The sequence below is a fragment of the Rhinopithecus roxellana genome, chromosome 19, assembly GCF_007565055.1.
Source record: "Rhinopithecus roxellana isolate Shanxi Qingling chromosome 19, ASM756505v1, whole genome shotgun sequence".
Classification (NCBI taxonomy): Eukaryota; Metazoa; Chordata; class Mammalia; order Primates; family Cercopithecidae; genus Rhinopithecus; species Rhinopithecus roxellana.
The window spans coordinates 23,952,764-23,973,437 of NC_044567.1; the positions used below are offsets into that span (position 1 = coordinate 23,952,764).

At 37.7% G+C, this 20,674-nt stretch overlaps 1 protein-coding gene across 1 annotated transcript in view; it reads right to left on the reverse strand.

Moving 5' to 3' along the window:
• BRIP1 (BRCA1 interacting protein C-terminal helicase 1) overlaps positions 1–20,674 on the reverse strand; it is a 183,703-nt gene that overhangs the window by 160,346 nt on the left and 2,683 nt on the right. Inside the window, exons 3-5 of the mRNA XM_030922502.1 lie at positions 17,613–17,786; positions 9,386–9,513; positions 7,058–7,177 (exon numbers count right to left, since the gene is read on the reverse strand). Coding sequence (XP_030778362.1) covers positions 7,058–7,177; positions 9,386–9,513; positions 17,613–17,786 — 422 coding nt within the window. The remainder of the gene's footprint in view (positions 1–7,057; positions 7,178–9,385; positions 9,514–17,612; positions 17,787–20,674) is intronic.

A 20,674-nucleotide genomic window follows, 5' to 3' on the forward strand; every position in this document is an offset into this window, starting at 1 on the left:
TCTTGATTCTTATTGGTTATATTGTGATTATGTATAAGAATGCCTTTGCTTATAAGACATAGACACTAAAGTATTTCAGGGTGAGGGAACATCAGGGCAACAACATACTCTCAAACGGCTCAATAAAAAAAGATGTTTGTATTGTACTTCCAATTTCTCTATAATGTTGTGGCAGTCAAACCTTTAAAAAGCTAAAATAACCAAAAGATAAATTTACTGGGCAGACAGTTGGTCAATTAACGAAGTAGTTTTCAAAGGTAAAGTTATCTTTCCATACCCAGTATCCATGAATGAAAACGTTCTACATGACAATTGTAGATACTATTACCACTGAATAGCTACACTCATGTCAACTGGTTTGCTATACATATTTATTTCATTAATGTATCTACACATCAAGAAAACTTAGAGGAATGGCTGAATTTTGTCAACTTTCTCTGAAATATTCACCAAGTTCACTCAATATGATAAAGAAGATTTGAAATTTTGGGGCATTAAACATTTCCACAATAGAGAACACTACTATGTTTTCTCCAAGCTCTCAAAAAATTATAATTATTGGACCAGGCGCAGTGGCTCACTCCTGTAATCCCAGCACTTTGGGAGGCTGAGGCGGGAGGATCATTTGAGGTCAGGAGTTTGAAACACGCCTGGCCAACAAGGCGAAACCCCGTCTCTACTAAAAATAAAAAGAAATTAGACAGGCATGGTGGCAGGCACCTGTAATCCCAGCTACTCGAGAGGCTGAGGCAGGAGAATTGCTTGAACCCAGGAGGTGGAGGTTGCAGTGAGCCAAGATTGCACCACTACACTCCAGCCTGGGTGACTGAGCAAGACTCCACCTCAAAAAAAAAAAAAAAAAAAAAAAAAAAAAGCCATAATTATTGGAACTGAAGGAAACACTCAAGCAATTAGTCATCCATTCTATCATCCTACCCCTAGGTAAATTTGCAGACAAGGCAAGAGATTCACACTAACTCCACTAACCTCTGGCCTAACTTAATCAAGATTAAAAGAGTATTGAACAGGGGTTGGCAAACTTTTTCTCTAAAAGGTCAGAGATTTTCCTGCTGGCTGAACATGAAAAGAAAGAAAAGAAAAATAAATAAATAGAGGGACAGAGAGTAAATATTTTAGGTTTTGTGAGCCATATGGTCCCTATCACAACTACTCAACTTTACTATTATAACACAAAAGTTCCACAGACAATATGTATAAACAAATGTAAAATGCATTCAAAAAAACTTTATTTATAAAAACAGGCAGCAGGCTGTATTCCGCCCATAGGTCATAGTTTGCCAACCACTGGCATAGGAAAAAAGATTACAACAAAAAAGTATCCAACAAAATAGACCTGCTAAATTTTACTATGACTGTGATATATCAGGTGAAAAATAAAAGCTATACACTATAATCTTAATTTTGTGTGTGGGGAGTATACATGTAATATATGTGTAATATATGTAATATATACTACATAACAAATATATGTAATATATACTACAGTATCAACCCCTTTACAGGGGTTGAGCGCTGTACAACACCTGATTATAGGAGTAAGCCACTGCACTCAGCCCAATAATTACGATTTTTTTGCAAACTTGTAGAAAATATAGTAGTGTTCTCTATGGTGGAAATGTTTACTACATAACAAATATATATATACTTGTAATATATATACTACATAACATATATACTACTACGTAACAAATATGGCAACATGTACTACATAACAAAAATGGCAACAAATTCTACTTATCTTTGTATATAAGCCCCCTTTCAAAGTCACTTTGTAGCTCTTTCCACCAAGATGTGAGCTTTACCACTTGAGTCTGGATTTGGTTATGTGATTTGCTTTTGGTGACTGGAACATTAGCAAACCTGACACAAACAGAGACTCAAAAGGCATTTGCACACTGGGGCTTGTTCTCTTGCTGCTCTTGGAACCCTGAGGCCACCACATACATAAACCAGAATTAGCCTGCTAGATGATGAGACAGACCCACCTCATGGTCCCAGCTGACTACCAGTCAACTCCCTGAAGCAGGGCTGCCTTGCTGACTTAACAGCTGACCTGCAGTTGACCATAGACGCATGAGTAGGCCACCTGTGATCAGCAGAAGAAATGCCTAGCTGAGCCCAGCCTAAATTGCTGACCCCCACAACAGTAAGCTAAATAAATGGTTGGTTTGTTACAGCAATAGATAACATTGCATGTGTGTGTGCACGCACGTGTGCGCACTTAAGAATAGACAGCAGGCCGGGCGCGGTGGCGCAAGCCTGTAATCCCAGCACTTTGGGAGGCCGAGACGGGCGGATCACGAGGTCAGGAGATCGAGACCATCCTGGCTAACACGGTGAAACCCCGTCTCTACCAAAAATACAAAAACTAGCCGGGCGAGGTGGCGGGCGCCTGTAGTCCCAGCTACTCGGGAGGCTGAGGCAGGAGAATGGCGTAAACCCGGGAGGCGGAGCTTGCAGTGAGCTGAGATCCGGCCACTGCACTCCAGTCCGGGCGACAGAGCGAGACTCCGCCTCAAAAAAAAAAAAAAAAAGAAAGAAAAAAAGAATAGACAGCAGGCAAAATATCGGGTTGATACTGAAGAGACAGTTTAATTCAGGATTAATGTTAATAATTTAAGTACACATTTTGGTGGTTCCCAAATTTTCTTAGAAGATGCTTTTATATTCAGAAAAAAAGTTATTTAGAAATATAAAATTTAGTTCAATATAAGAGTATTTTTCATTATTTCCAGTAAATATTGAGTCTAAAAATATGGACATCTTGACTTGATGTCTTTAAATGGATAGATTTTAAGTTCTAACAGAGAGTTTGGAGATAAATAGTTATAGGTACATAGAAAACTAAGCAAAGGACAAGACAACTACTGGCACCAAAAAAAAGAAAAAAAAAAAAATACTGGTTTGGGGAAAGAACTGTAATCAGTTTTAAATATTTACAGAATTACAATAATACAAATGCCAAATGCTGGGAGGCTAAAGGGGAGAAGTAATGAGAAAGGAGAAAAGGATAGGAGGAAGACAACAGAAAGTATCTAACACTGAAAACTCAAGAGAAAAGCAAAATATGCATGCTACTTCAGAAACTATCAGAATAAAAAGGAAAAATGATTGAAAATTATTTACTTCAGATAGTAGGAATTGGTGAAGAATAGAATTAGGGCAGGGATCTATTGCTTTTCTGTTTGAAGCCAAGTGGAATTCTTTGACATATTTTTTCACCCATACTGTGAAAAAAAATAAAAATTTAAAGAGGAAAAAAAAAGTCCAGGAACCAATCCAAGTACATATAACAATCCAGTACATGATAACAGCAAAACTTCAAAACAGGAAAAATTATTAAGTGACACTGGGACAACTGATCAACTATTTGGGAAAATATGCAATTAGAGCCTGACCTCATACATGCATGAAAATAAATTCCATAAACAAGAGAGTTAAATGCACAAACAAAACTATAAAAGAACTATTAAAAATATCCTTATAAATTTATAGAAAAGGATCTAGAAAGATCCTCATGAAAGTGTTCATGGTGTTTGCTTCTGGGAAGCAGAAAGGGGGATGGGATTAATATAAGGGAGAACATTTAATTTTTATTCTCTATCGGTTTTTATAATGTTAAAGGTTTTTCAAAAAATGTTATTACTCTTTTTTTTTTTTTTGAGACAGGGTTTCGCTCTGTCACCCAAGCTGGAATGCAGTGGCATGATCTCCACCTCCTGGGTTCAAGCAATCCTCCTGCCTCAGCCTCCTGAGTAGCTGGGACCACAGTCATGAGCCACCACACCCAGCTAATTTTGTTTGTTTGTTTTTTGTAGAGACAGGGTCTCGCTATGTTGCCCAGGCTGAACTCAAACTCCTGGGCTTAAGTGATCAGCCTATCTCAGCCTCCCCAAGTGCTGGGATTACAGGCATAAGCCACCATGATTGGCCAAAAACAATTTTTAAATCCACATTAAGTCACCTGTATTTAACAATACTGTCATACCCTCTTAAGTATAAGGATCTGAGTAAAAATTGTGAGCTATAAGAAATAGTGGTGAATCATGCATCTACTTAACTATGGTCATTTCTTTCATTCATTTATTCAACAAATAATACAAGTAGTTACTAAGTGCAGGCTCTGTGCCAGATGCTGGTTATCGAAAATTGAAAAAAAGAGACATTGCACTTGTCCTTATAGTCAGTCTGGTAATGAGGCAAACAAAACAGTTAAACCTACAAAATAAATAAATAATTATAAATTTCAGTAAGCATTGTAAAGAAAAAAGACAGGGCCTTGAGACACTAAAAGAGGGACGAATCTTGAATAAATTACATACACGGTAATGCATGTAACATGACCTGTAACAGCATAAAAATGAACTGTCATCAAAAAGTCATCTGGCAGAGTTTATTCAGAGACAGAATAGTGAGGTGGTTTAGAGGACCAATTCCAGAGTCAGACTGCCTGGGTTTTAATCCAGCTTCTACTCACCAGGTTTGTGACATGAACAAGTTATTTAAATACTCTGTGCCTCAGTTTCCTCAGGTATAATTGGGAAAAATATTAATACCTTCCTGATAGGGTTGTTATAAAGACTGAGTTAAATTCTTTTATTTTGAAAACTGTCAAACCCAAAGAAAAGTTAAAAGAACATGACAATAAGCATCAACTCACATGAACCTGTATTTGCCAGGTGAATTAATATTTCTAAAGTGCTTAGAAGAGTGTCTGGCATATAACACAGTAAGCATCAGTATCACCATATATATGCAGTTGTGTTAAATAGCTATTTTAAATAAAAGTAAATTAAAAGCATAAATTAAAAGAAAGAAGAGTAGGAAGGAAGAAAAAATAGGGTATGGGAGGAAGAAAAAGGAAAAACAAAATAACCTAAGGATCACCCCAGTGTTAACACTTTGTAAGAAGGAAGGTCAACAGCGCACTCTGCTGGACCCAAGTGTCTTCCACACACCAGGCCCAAGTCATGAATTAAAATAATATGCTACTGCTACATTAAATCAAATATAATTACTTTAATTAAAGTATATAAAGATTGTTAGCATTTATTTATGAATAAATAAAAAGCAGGTATAAGCATAAGAATGTATCTGAAGACAACCCTATCTATTGTGAGGGTTTACTAAAAAAATGAACAGAATATAAACAAATCTAGAGAAAATGATTAGGAATGATAGAACAAAATAATTTCAAAATGTTAACATACTATTCTAAAAAACAATGTTTTTCTTAACTATATTTTGACCATGTGGAGGCAGATGCCTCACTAGATCTTTGACATATGAATTGTCAGATTAAGAAAATGAATCTAAACTGTAAGGAAAGGGATCAAGCAGTGGACACCAGAAAGTTAATCATATAAGAAAAGGTACTGACACTATTTTCCAACTTGAAAAGAAAGTCAGGAGACTAGAAATGATAGAAAAATAAAGAGACAACTGTCTAATTCTCCAATCCACTGGGTGGAAACTAAATTATTTTCATATAAACTAAAAAAATTTGAAGAACCTAAAAAGTTTAATGTCAAATTCAGGCAAAACAGAAATCATCAAACTAATTTATCATTTAATTTATGGAAGAAGAGAGGTCAAAAGTAATGCAACTACAGATTTGAAAAACGTGAGGATTCTAAGATTTACACCTTTGCAGGAATAAGAGAACTAAACTATTAATTTATGAATTGAAATAAATATTTTTATTTAAAAACAATACTGTACTCCTAGTATCATATAATAAAAAGCAAGACAGGAAAAGCATCCTTAGAATTTAAAGGTGCTAGAATTCAATTAGATATAAAGTATCTCCTGACCTCGTGATCTGCCCACCTTGGCCTCCCAAAGTGCTGGGATTACAGGCGTGAGCCACCGTCCTGGCTAACATGGTGAAACCCCGTCTCTACTAAAAATACAAAAAATTAGCCGAACGTGGTGGCAGGCACCTGTAGTCCCAGCTACTTGGGAGGCTGAGGCAGGAGAATGGCGTGAACCTGGGAAGTGGAGCTTGCAGTGAGCCGAGACCCGCCACTGCACTCCAGCCTGGGGGACAGAGCGAGACTCCGTCTCAAAAAAAAGATACAAGGTATCATTAAATCCAGTCCCACATTCTTTTTCCTTCCATATAAAGGAACTGGTTTTGACAAAAAAGTTACTTACCCAAGTCTCTCAATTTATCATAATATATATATATATATATATATATATATATATATAAAGGTTGGAGCCAAAACCTTGATTTTTGCTAAGGCACCAACAGTTTTACCCATTCTTGCTTTTGTACCACCAGTACAAATGTCAAGACAATCCAAAAGGCAATAACACTTTTTCCTTTTTTTTTTTTTTTTGAGACGGGGTCTCACTCTGTCATCCAGGCTGGAGTGCAGTGGTGCAATCTTGGCTCAGTGCAACCTTTGCCTCCTGGGCTCAAGCCATCCTCCCACCTGAGCCTCCCCAGTAGCTGGGACTACAAGTGCACACCCCAACACCCGACTAATTTTTGTATTTTTTATAGAATCAGGGTTTCGCCATGTTGCCCAGGTTGGTCTCAAACTCGTGAACTCAAGTGATCCACCCACCTTGGCCTCCCAAAGTGCTGGGATTACAGGCGTGAGCCACCACGCCTGACCTACAACATCTTAATATTATTACAAAAATAATTTTCACCTCACAGACCACCCCTCCAAAAAATTTCAATATCTGGAACTCCCTGGACTCCTCCTTGAGAACTGTTGCCCTAAGGATCCTGAAAGAACTTTAAGGAGTTGGAGAGTTTACAAACATTAAAATACAGAACAGAAAAAATGACTTTCAGATCTCTCTCTAGTCCAATTCTCTTATTTTATAAATGAGGAACCGAGGCATAGATGAATAGACTTTGCCATCCCACACGTTAGTAACAGATGTGACAGCATTGAGGACTTCTGAGTTGGTTTCTACTGTCCTTTGTATTATACTCTTCTTCCTCTTTTGTCAAAAATTGATTTAGAAAATTCCATATTTTCCTTCTTTAAAACTAAACAATGGCATTAATACATACTTTCCGTGGAGAAAAGGAGTTTATCTTTCCCGATGGGGAGTTGAGTTTTACAGTCTTTCCTGAATCAACTTTTGCATCCAAATTGTGTACTTCCGTTCCAAAGCAATGACGTTTTCTAATCTGTAAACACAGAACCAAAATGAAGTTTAAGTAAACTAGAAGTTTAACTGGCTAGTTGTTCTCAAAGGCCAAAACAGCTCTATGTATTTTTTTTCTGCATCCAAAAATAGACTATTTCTAACCGGCAATAATAAAACAAATTTTAAAAATGCAAATCAGCACCTAATTACAACACTTAAATGAAATAGAACATAGTAACGACTCATGAATCTTAGCCAAACTATCTTTAATTAGTGATGTATCAAAATTAGAGTATTGTAAAATGAACTTCTCGTAAAAGTCCCATCATATGGACATCAAATATAGTATTATTGCAAAGTCCAATCACATATCTAATTGGAAAATAAATCAAAATTTAAGCATAATTCTACACTGAAAAGAACTCAGAATAAAACTTTTAATGTAAATAGTCATGATTTCCTACAGAATGTAATAAATCACTCGATTACTATTATTACTGTTACTTCCTAGATATTTGATAAACCAAGTTGTCTTTGACTAAAATTCTTTTATAAATATCACTGTTTTCTTTCCAAACTGTACCCATGCTTTTTCCTACTTGTGAAAGATCTATTCACTAACGTTATAACTGGGGAGAAAAGCATTTCTATTGGTAATCTAATTCCTGCCAAAAATGAAATGAGAACCAATGAAGTGAGGGAATAAATGTTTTATGTTGAGCCCTACCTGAGGACATGCAACTCTATGCACACATTTTGTCGGGGGGAAATCTCTATAGGTTCACACCTCATTTGCCACTGGTACTTTGATAAAAATAAACTAGTTCATTCTATTTCTAAAAACAAGGCTGAATTATAGAAATTTATAAAGATTGTGAGTTGAACAGTTAAACTACGTAAGAATGCAAGAACCTCGAGTATACTCAGTTAAAAGTACCCAGTTACTTACCTACAAATAACATCCAAATTAATAATTTTTTTTAATTTTATGTTTTTATTTATGTATTTTTTAGAGACAGGGTCTTGCTCTGTCACCGAGGTTGAAGCATAATTGCATGATCTTAGCTCACAACAGCCTTGAACTCCTAGGCTTGAGCAATCCTCCTACCTCAGCCTCCCAAGTAGCTGGGACTACAGGCTCATGCCACCACACCCGGCTCTTTCTTTTATTTTTTTTTTGTGGAGAAGGGAGTCTTGCTATGTCACCCAGGCTAGTCTCAAACTGCTGGACTCAAGAGATCCTCCCGCCTCAGCCTCCCAAAGTGCTGGAATTACAGTCGTAAGCCACTGCATTCAGCCTAATAATTATCTTTTTTATTTGTAACTAAATCTATTAAAATCCCAGCCTTCCTATCTCACTGCCATGAATTCTGAGAAAATACTGTGTTCATCTACATTCAAATTTCATTTAAAATATCTGGTCATTTGGCCAGGGGTGGTGGCTCACGCCTGTAATCCCAGCACTTTGGGAGGCCAAGGTGGGTGGATCACAAGGTCAGGAGTTTGAGACCAGCCTGACCAACATGGTGAAAACCCATTTCTACTAAAAATACAAAAATTAGCTGGGCCTGGTGGTGCGTGCCTGTAATCCCAGCTACTCGGGAGGCTGAGGCAGGAGAATTGCTTGAATCCAGGAGGTGGAGTTGCAGTGACCCGAGATTGGGCCACTGCACTCCAGTCTAAGCAACACAGCGAGACTCCGTCTCAAAAAATAATAATAATAATAATAATAATTATATATATGGTAATTCAAGCCTTTTAGTAATTTTTAGAAATAAATGTGCATATTTTATCATGTATCAATCTTAAAATTTCAGTAAGAATACATCTTGCCATTACATTAAAACTATCAATTCCAAAACATCCATAACATTAATAATCATATCAAAGGTATTTTAGCCAAAAGAAAATGCTATTTTAAGATAAAAACAATAGAGGAGTTAAAAAGTGCAAAGTAGTATATCACTAAGATATGCCTTAAGTAAATATTTTACTATCAAATTCCTCATATATAAGAAACACCATGCAGTTTCACTTGAATGACATGTTACTGTGAATAATCTGCTATAATAACAAACTCCTTTGTAACAAGTAACTCTACAAAATGAAATTACAACAAATTACCATTTAATTTATGGCTGTCACATGACCCAACTAATCTCTACAAGTGTATTAAAAACTTGATACTTGACTACCATGTTCAGCTGTAACTAACTGGATTACGTCACTGCCAATAAACTCTGTTTACCTGCTGCGTAGTTTCTAAGGGTCGAATTCTTTTCTTCTCTACTTGAAAATCATCATTTTCATCTCTGTATATGGATGCCTGCTTCTTAGCAGATAACTTTGCAGCCAGAGTGGTTTTTTCAGGGGAGTCTTATATAAGAAGTAATAAAAAAAAATAGCATAAGTAACTTACACGTAGGCAGTTTTCCTAGAAGAAAACTGGAACCAGGATGTAAGGTTTATTTCTAGAAATTTCATACCATAATCTGAAACATGAAACTTAAACATGTTTAAAAAGCATTTCTCTACCATTCAGTTTACTTTATCAAAGATCTTGAGAAACATGCTTTCAATAGGAAAAGTCCAATTTGATTTTTTAAATAACTTTATGTACTTGTAGACTACTCCCAATAACATGATTTAAAATGTATAACTGCAAGGATCTCTGAAGAAAATAATTTCATGTCTGTAAAAATCTTTCTTTACAGTATCAACGTATCTTTCCTATTAAGTTTCTCCACGTTCTTTAGACCAAAAACATTGACTATAGAATCAAGCTCATATAATCTGTCTTTTAATCTCATAATCCTGAAAGCTCCTTCTCAAGGTCATCAAGGGACCTCTTAATCACCAAATAACATTAATTATCCCAATCTTACAAATGTGAACACTAGGTTTTTAAAAGTCCAGTAGTTTGCCCAGTATCATATGGTTATTAAATGGTAGAGCTTGGATGTGACTGAATCCTGCTGTGTGACTCCAACATCCATATATGTAACCTCTTAGGCATACAGTCAAACACTGCCTTCTTGGAACATAGCAAACACATTTTCTTCTTCCTTAATGTCTGTAACACTGTTCTTAACTATTCTCATACATTAGTTTCTCCCTTTTCCTAAATATAAATATTCTTAAAGGTAACCTCCTTTCTCTTTGCTTCTCTCTAAACATTCTCTCTACTCCCATGGCTTGAATTAATTTAACAATCTTTTTTTTTTTTTTTTTGAGATGGAGTTTCCCCCTTGTTGCCCAGGCTGAAGTGCAATGGTATGATCTCAGCTAACCACAATCTCCACCTCCCAGATTCAAGCGATTCTCCTGCCTCAGCCTCCTGAGTAGCTGGGATTATAGGCATGTGCCACCACACCCAGCTAATTTTGTATTTTTAGTAGAGACGGGGTTTCTCCATGTTGGTCAGGCTAGTCTCGAACTCCTGACCTCAGGCGATCCACCCACCTCAGCCTCCCAAAGTGTTGGGATTACAGGCGTTAGCCACCGTACCTGGCCAACAATCATTTATTACATTGAGTCTATCCCATGGCCAGACACCATGGAAAAAACAGTGAAAAAGAGAATCCTTGGCCCTAAAGGATTTACAGCAGAGAAAGACCTACATGAGCAGGTCCAATACTGTTTTCAAAAAACAAATTTGAGGCCGGCCCCACTGGCTCACGCCTTTAATCCCAGCACTTTGGAAGGCCGAGGCGAGAGGATCACTTGAGCCCAGGAGTGACCTGCCTGGGCAACATGGCGAAATCCCATCTCTATTAAAAATACGAAAATTAGCTGTGCAAGGTGGTGCAGACCTATAATCCCAGCTCCTCAGGAGGTTGAGGCATGAGAATCCCTTGAATCTGGGAGGCAGAGGTTGCAATGAGCTGAGATCATGCCATGGCACCCCAGCCTGTGTGACAGAACAAGACTCTGTCTCCAAAAAAAAAAAAAGAAAGCTTGAGATTACATAAACTCGGAAATGAACCTATGCCACACAGCACTGATTTTCAATCTTTTTCTAAAGTGTAGGACTATTTTCTTTTTAAAGAAATGTTGCAGCTGGGCGCAGTGGCTCACACCTGTAATCCCAGCACTTTGGGAGGCCGAGGCAGGTGGATCACCTGAGGCCAGGAGTTTGAGACCAGCCTGGCCAACGTGACAAAAGCCCATCTCTACTAAAAATACAAAAATTAGCTGGGCATGGTGGCGCACGCCTGTAATCCCAGCTACTTGGGAGGCTGAGGCAGGAGAATCACTTGAATCTGGGAGGCAGAGGCTGCAGTGAGCCAAGATCGTGCCACTGCACTCCAGCCTAGGTGACAGAAAGAGACTCCATCTCAAAAAAGAAAAAAAAGAAAAAAAAAGAAATGTTGCTTAAAATTTCCAAAATAAGGATGAAAGACCTAGAACTTCCCTGATCCACTTTCCCCCTTCCCTTACGAGTCATGTTTCTTTCTTTACAAGGTTCTTAGAAACAGTTTGAAAACCACTATACTCTAAAAATCCTAATAGTTTTGCCTTTCAGAAGTAAGTCTTTAATGTACCTAGAATGGATTTTTGTATATGGTATAAAGTAGGGGTCCAATTTCAATTTTTTCCATATGGACATCTAATAGGCCCAGAACCACCCCCAAGTTGTTCCTTTCCCCTACAAGCTATAGGGGCACTTCTATAAAAATATCAAGTTTCTGGATACATGTGGGACTGAATTAGGGTTCTCTATATTTATATTTATATGGATCTATCACTGTGCTAACCTCAGCCTGTCTTAATTACTCTATATTTACATACAATAAATCAGTATATTTGGCGGATCAAATCTCTCACTTTGACCTGCTTTTTCAAAACTGTCCTGGCTATCTTTAGTCCTTTGCATTTCCATATATATTTTAGATAAGACAGGTAATTTTGAGCTCCGCATGTCCAGGCAACCAGTAACATAACCACAAAATAAACCTAGATCAGTGATTCTTAACTGGGACAATTTTAACACCACCACTGCTCATCCCAAGCATACCAGGCAATGTCTGGAGACATTTTTGGTTGTCACAAAAAGAGCGGAGGTGGAAACACTACTAGGATCCAGTGCATAAAGGCCAGGGGTATTGCTAAACATCTCACAAAGGAGAGCTCCTACAACAAAGAGTTATCCCACTCAAAATGTTAATAGTGCCACTGTGGAGAAACGCTGTCCCAAATAAATAAGGGGCAAACTGACATGGGCCCATCAAGAGGGTAGGGAACGCCCACCCAAAATGATCATTTAGTTTTAGAAAACTGAACTGCCATGTGCCAAATAAGGGTAACCCCAATTCATAAAAATAAAAATCATATTATCATTACATACAAAAAGGCTTATCTTCCTGGTCTTTATAGCAAGGGAGTTTGGAGGAAGTTCATCAAAGGGGTAAAACCTTTAAGATATAAAGTTAAAAAGAAAGAAGATATCTCCCAGTTACGTTTTTTAAAATCTTTAAGAAACCTAAGAAATGCCCAATAGAAAAATGGAGACTGGGCACGGTGGCTCACGCCTGTAATCCAAGCACTTTGGGAGGCTGAGGCGAACGATTATTTGAGGTCAGGAGTTTGAGATCAGCCTGGCCAACATGGTGAAACTCCATTTCTACTAAAAATACAAAAATTAGCTGGGCATGGTGGCGGGTGCCTGTAATCCCAGCTACTCAGGAGGCTGAGGCAGGAGAATTGCCTGAGCCTGGGAGGTGGTGGGTGCAGTGAGCTAAGATCGCACCACCACACTCCAGCCTGAGTGACAGAGTGAGACTCCACTTCAAATAAAAAAGAAAAGAAAAATTGCAAACAACTTGATTAGGCAATTCACTAAAGAGGGTAACCAAACGACCAATAAACATATGAAGTCACCAGAGAAATACTAACTAAAACCCAGTGACAATACCACACATACACAAGAATGACTAACATTTTTTTTTAAACTATAAATATCCAGTACTAACAAAAATGGTGAATAACTTTCATATACTGCTGCAGGGGTTGGAGGGATCTCAGCAGGGACGCATAAATTGGTTCAACCACTTTAGAAAATGTTGTCAGTATCTACTATAGATATGTATATACTATGTATACATACGTAAACGTATGTATATACTATGACCAGGAATGTGTCTATAGACAATACTTACCTATTTGCACTCCTTTGAATAAGAATGTTCATAACAGCATTATTAAACAATACTGAAAACAACCCAATGCCTAACAACTGTGGAACAGATTAATAAACTGTGGTATATTCATACAAGGAAATAATACACAAAAACAAGAAGTACTATTATATGCAACAGCATGAATGAATCTCACACAAATAAAACATTAAGCAAAAGACAGACACAAGAGTACATATATAATTCTATTTCTTTTTTTTTGAGACAGAGTTTCACTCTATTTCTATAAAAGGGCAAAACTCATCAATGGTCACAGGAGGACAAGAATTTCCTATGGCAAGAAGAGACAGTGACTGAAAAAGAAGATGAAAAGGGCCTCTGGGGTGTTGGCAATGCCTTTTTTTTTTTAATCTATGTAGTAGTTATGACAGTGAAAATTCATCAAGCTATATACTTAGGATTTGCATTTTTCTATATTTAGGTTACAGATTAAAGGATTTACTTACAAATATAAAGAGGGTATCAGAATACAACCTTGATTTTTCCCATGTAGACTATTCTAAATAACACTGATTCACAGTAATGCCAAAATCAAGTTGTGTACATATGGATAAGTCATTTTTGATAAAGACACAAAGGCAATGTGGTGGATAAAGGATAGCCTTTTCAATATATGGTGCTGAACAATTGGATATCCACATGCAAAAAAATGAACTTGAATCCATACCTTGCACCATATACACACATTAACTCAAAATGGATCTTAGACCTAAATGTAAAACCTAAAATTGTATCTGATCAAAGGCTTGTATTAAAAATGTTTAAAGAAGTTTAAATAAGAAAACTATCGCCGGGCGCGGTGGCTCACACCTGTAATCCCAGCACTTTGGGAGGCCGAGGCGGGCGGATCACGAGGTCAGGAGATCGAGACCATCCTGGCTAACACAGTGAAACCCTGTCTCTACTAAAAAATACAAAAAAGTAGTTTGGCGTGGTGGCGGGCGCCTGTAGTCCCAGCTAATCTGGAGGCTGAGGCAGAAGAATGGCGTGAACCCAGGAGGCGGAGCTTGCAGTGAGCAGAGATCGCCCCACCGCACTCCAGCCTGGGCAACAGAGCGAGACTCCGTCTCAAAAAAAAAAAAAAAAGAAACCTAATAAAACATAGGCAATTATTTGAACACACATATCATCAAACAAGATACATAGATAGCTAATAAGAACATGAAAATATGGGAAATAAAAATTAAAACCACAATAAGATACCACTCCATGCCTAATAGGGTAGCTAAAATTAAGGCCAGGTGTGATGGCTCATGCTTATAATCCCAGTGCTTTGGGCGGCTGAAGAAGACGGATCACTTGAGCACAGGAGTTCAAGACAAGCCTGGGGAACATGGTAAAACCAACAAAAACTACAAAAATTAGCCAGGTGTGGTGATGCATGCCTGTAGTCCCAGCTACTCGGGAGTCTGAAATGTGAGGATCACTTGACCCTGGGAGGCACGGGTTGCAATGAGCCAAAAGAGCCAAGATCACAGTACTGCACCCAGCCTGGGCAACAGTGAAACTCTATCTCCAAAAACAAAAAAGAATGGCTAAAATTAAAAGGACTGACCATACCAAGTATACACAAGAACGTGAAAAAATTGGAACTCTCATAACTGCTGATGGGAATGTAAAATGGTATGACCACTTCATGAAACAGTTTGGAAATTTCTTAAGAAGTTGGCCAGGCATGGTGGCTTACGCCTGTAATCCCAACACTTTGTGAGGCCCAGATGGGTGGATCACTTGAGGTCAGGAGTTTGAGACCAGCCTGACCAACATGGTGAAACCCTATCTCTACTAAAAATACAAAAATTAGCCAGGTGTGGTGGCACATTCCTATAATCCCAGCTACTTGGGAGGCTGAGGCAGGAGAATCGCTTGAACCCAAGAGGCAGAGGTTGTAGTGAGTTGAGATCACGCCACTGCTCTCCAGCCTGGGCAAGAGTGACCCCGTCTCAAAAAAAAAAAAAAAAAACTTAAACATACACACCTACAAAGCAATCTGGTCATTCTGCTCCTAGTATTCACCCAAGAGAAATGAAACATACATCCATACAAAGATGTAGACACAAATGTTCATAGTATCTGTCTTTGTAATAGCCCAGAACTAGCAATAACCCAAATATATGTAAACAGCTAATTAGATAACCAATTTGTAGTATATCCATGCACTCTTAATCAGAAATAAAAAAAAACAATTAATATATTAATATATGCAACAACATGAGGAATCTCAAAATAATTGTCATAAGTGAAAGAAGGCAGACAAAATAAGTACACATCCTGTGTGAATCCATTTATATAAACTATAGAAAATGCAAACTAATCTATAGTAACAAAAAGCAGATAGGTGGTTGGATAGGGAGGTTACTTATGGAGGGGTGGGAAGGAGGGATAACAAAGGTCCTGAGAAAACTTTTGGGGAAAGTGAGCATGTTTAAAAAACTTTGGAGAAAGTGAATACAGGGTTGGTGCGTATGTTCACTATCTTGATTCTGGTGAAAGTTTCATGGAGGTACATATGTCAAAATGTATCAAAGTGTACCATTTAGGCTGGGCCTGGAGGCTCACACCTATAATCCCAGCACTTTGGGAGGCCGAGGCAGGTGGGTCACTTGAGGTCAGGAGTTCAACATGATAAAACGCTGTCCCTACTAAAAATACAAAAAACTAGCTGGGCGTGGTGGCAGGCGCCTGTAATCCCAATTACTTGGGAGGCTGAGGCAGGAGAATTGCTCGAACCCAGGAGGTGAAGGTTGCAGTGAGCCGAGGTCACACCACTGTGCTCCAGCCTGGGCAACAGAGCAAGATTCTGTCTCAAAAAAAAAAAAAAGTGTACCATTTAAATATATGCAATTTGTTATGTCAAGTAAACCTCAATAAAGCTGTTTTTAAAATGTTGTATATAAATATTATACATGAGAATTCCTGTAATTAGCTGAAAATTAATCCCAGTCATTCCTAACAACAAATATTTATCTAGCACCTACCATATGCCAGGCACCCTGCTAGAGTTCTAGGGATACAATGGTAAGCAAATTGACAATATTCCAAACCTCATGAAATATACAGTCTGCCAAGGAAGCAGAGATTAATAAAAGATTTAGATAGACACATATAATACAAACTGTAACAAGTGCTATAAAGGAAAGGTACACAATGAGAAGACAGACTATAATAGGGAAATCAAATCTACTCTGACAGAAAAATCAGTGATGGATACCCCAAGAAAGTCACATGTAAACTGAGGAAGAAAAGGATAAGCTGAAGATGGAACTTTGCTCAGAAAAGACAGTAATAGAAGCAAAGGCTCTGAGGAAAGAGAAAGCATAAATCTTTGAAGGAAAGGAAAGAAATCCAAAAGGCCAAAATCAAAACAATGTAGACAACACTATTGGTCACCTATTTAACAACTATTCCACTCCTCTTTCCTCATTCCCACGGGAAGTTCAATTATCTACCGTCCTTTGTATGATTATGTGCTTTAGAGGAAGGTGACTCCATCCTTGATTTTAGGAAATGGATACTGTTTGTTTTGACTTAAGTCAATCATGGCAACCTGTGTCTCCCTGCCAGTGACTAGTAAAGGAATAGCATGAGTAAAAGCAGAAAAAAGGGTTATTGGATGCTCTAAACAAGAAATGGTAGTTTGGACTATGGAGGTACCAATAGATATGGAGATGTGCACGAAGAAATAAGAAAGGGCAAAGTTTCCAGGATGTTCCCTAGGTTTCTTAGGTAAATAATAGTCTATCCTTTCTATATAGTCAAAAGCAGGAGAACTATTTTTTAAATTTATTATTAATACTTTTATGTTACTCTTAATATATTTCTCTAAAATTAGTAAAAATTATTTAAAGATCGCACATAAACATACCTGATTTTCATGTAGGATACTGGTCTCAGAATGCCAGGCAAACTTATCAAGAATGGATCAATGAGGCTAATTAGATTTGTCTTAGGATACAAACATTGTTTTATAGAACTTTAACATACAATTAACAATACTGGCTACAAATAACATCAATTTTGAAAATCATTTATTTTGCATTGCCTTCGTTAAAAAATTATTTAGGCCAACAAAATGTCTCAATAAATTAAAAGTCAAACCAAGAATTTAAAAACATCTAAGGATTTTTGACCACTCTGTGTTATTTTAAAATAATTCCAAAGAAACTAGAGATATATAATTAGTTATGCTAACCAAACTTATATAAATTAGGGCTTATAACAGTAATAATTAAGACTCTTATTACAGATATCAACTGACCCAGACAAAATATAAATTACCTTGACAAGTTAATGAAGTACTGTTTCTTTCAGAAGGTGGTGTGCTTGGATAGTTGAAATGACGTGAAGTTCCTTGGTTCATGTCATTGTTTGTAAAATCTTTTGAATGGCATGTACAACAACATGACAATGGTACTTCAGTTTTTTCACTTACGCCCTCATCTGCTGGCTTCTCTAAAAATGAAAGAACCTCTATTTATAATATATCTAATTAAATAAACATTAATCATTATCTGCAACTAGGGTAAGTAACCAGCCCAGTTCACCCAGGATTGGGAGATTTTCTAAGATACAAGATTTTTAGGGCTAACACCAGGAAGGTACATGGCAAACCTGGACAAGCTGGTCACTTTATCTGCAGCATCAAATTAGGAAAAGAGAGAAATATGCCAAAAACATTTGGTCGGACACAGTGGCTCATGCCTGTTATGCTAGCACTTTGGGAGGCTGAGGCGGGCACATCAATTGAGGTCAGGAGTTCGAGACCAGTCTGGTCAGTATGGTAAAACCCTGTCTCTACTAAAAATACAAAAATTAGCCAGGCATGGTGGTACACGCCTGTAATACCACCTACTCAGGAAGCTGAGGCAGGAGAATCACTTGCACCCAGGAGGCGGAGGTAGCAATGAGCTGAGATTGTGCCACTACACTCTGGCATAGGCAACAGAGCTAGACTCTGTTTCAAAAACAAAAACAAAAACATTTATAGGGAAATTATCACCCATTTATGTAATCTGTAAACATCTAATAATCTAAGATTAATAATGTAATAAAAGTACAAGGCCGGGCGCGGTGGCTCAAGCCTGTAATCCCAGCACTTTGGGAGGCCGAGACAGGCGGATCACGAGGTCAGGAGTTTGAGACCATCCTGGCTAACATGGTGAAATCCCGTCTCTACTAAAAAATATAAAAAAAAAAAAAAGCTAGCCGGGCGAGGTGGCGGGCGCCTGTAGTCCCAGCTACTCGGGAGGCTGAGGCAGGAGAATGGCGTAAACCCGGGAGGCGGAACTTGCAGTGAGCTGAGATCCGGCCACTGCACTCCAGCCTGGGCGACAGCCAGACTCGGTCTCAAAAAAAAAAAAAAAAAAAAAAAAAAGTACAACTACTCAAGTATTCATTAAGATTCATCTAAAATTCAAGAATGGATTGAAACAAGGACCTAAAGTATATTCTTAATTTTCCCTAAATGAAGAATTTGAAAGTTCAATATATGAAATAATAATCTAATACATAAGGATTAAATCATTCCCCACATTATACTTCTATTTCAAATATAAACTTTTTTTTTTTTTTTTTGAGATGGAGTCTCGCTCTGTTGCCCAGGCTGGAGTGCAGTGGCGTGATCTCGGCTCACTGCAAGCTCTGCCTCCCAGGTTCACGCCATTCTCCTGCCTCAGCCTCCCCAGCAGCTGGGACTACAGGTGCCCGCCACCACGCCCGGCTAATTTTTGTATTTTTAGTAGAGACGGGGTTTCACCGTGTTAGCTAGGATGGTCTCGATCTCCTGACCTTGTGATCCACCCACCTCGGCCTCCCAAAGTGCTGGGATTACAGGCGTGAGCCACTGCGCCCGGCCAGAAACATGTTTTTTGATGTATTAATTCTGATACTTCCATCAAAATACATTTTAAGGTCAAAATTCAAATCAATAAAATAGGTAATTTTAGTGCCTAAATATAATACCAAATTGTAGTAAGTTTACATTGTGTGCCTACCTTATAAACAAATGTACAATTCATACACCCCCAAAAAAGCTAAATAATTTATTTTTTAAAATAATTAGTATTGACATTGTTTTCCCATTTGTACCACATAAATATTTCTAATTCTATTTTCCAGACATCTGCCATTAAGACCTGATGTTAGTACTGATAAACTCATATTTTCCAAAATTAACATCAGTAAGAATCAAAATGAACAACCAAAAGCTTATGAAATATTTACTTTTTTTTTTTTTTTTGAGACAGTTTCGCTCCTGTTGCCCAGGCTGAAGTGCAATGGCGCGATCTTGGCTCACTGCGACCTCCACTCCCTGGGTTCAAGCAATTCTCCTGCCTCAGCATCTCGGGTAGCTGGGATTATAGGCACATACCACCTCGCACAGCTAATTTTGTATTTTTAGTAGAGACGGGGTTTCTCCACATTGGTCAGGCTAGTCTCAAACTCCAAACCTCAGGTGATCCACCCGCCTTGGCCTCCCAAAGTGCTGGGATTACAGGAGTGAGCCACTGTGCCCGGCCTTAATATATTCTTATTAGTAACAAACATTTCATTTAAAAATGTATATATATACACCTATATACACATATATACATATATATACATACCATGTTTAACCTCAAATTCTCCTAATACTTTAGGTTAAAGCCATCTAATGTAACTAAAATGTATCCAATATTATATTTCTGATTCACTATGTAGTTTATATAGTCTTTCATAAAAGTAAATATTAATAGGCATTTGTTAGCAAACAAAGTAAAAATAGCTTGGCCTGGTGGCTCATGCTTGTAATCCGAACTACTTAAGAGGCTGAAGTAGGAGAATCATTTCAGCCCAGAGGTTTGAGTTTACAGTGAGCTATGATCACATCACTATGCCCCATCCTGGGTGACTCCATTCAAAAAAAAAAAAAAAAAAAGGAAAAGTAGTGGGAAGTAATATAAATTCATACAAACATTATACTAAAGTTTTGTTTATCTGGCATTTAAACAAGTAGAAAAATCAACTAGAATGCATTATTTTTTATATATTCCATGTGCTAATGTTATGAGAAAGGAACAGATAAGCAAATATATTAAAAGATTTCCCCCCTAAAAAAAAGCAATTAGTATGTGTCATAGCATCATGACAGCCCATCTCTTGCATCTTTTACATACAAATTATCATCTAATTATTTTCATAATGATAACTCTAAGCATCCAAAACTTTGTTTTTTGAGACAGGGTCTCATTCTGTCACCCAGGCTGAAGTGCACAATCACAGCTCTCTGCAACCTCGACCTCCTGGGCTCAAGCGATCCTACCACCTCAGTCTCCCAAAAATTGATTGTCATTTTTTGTAGA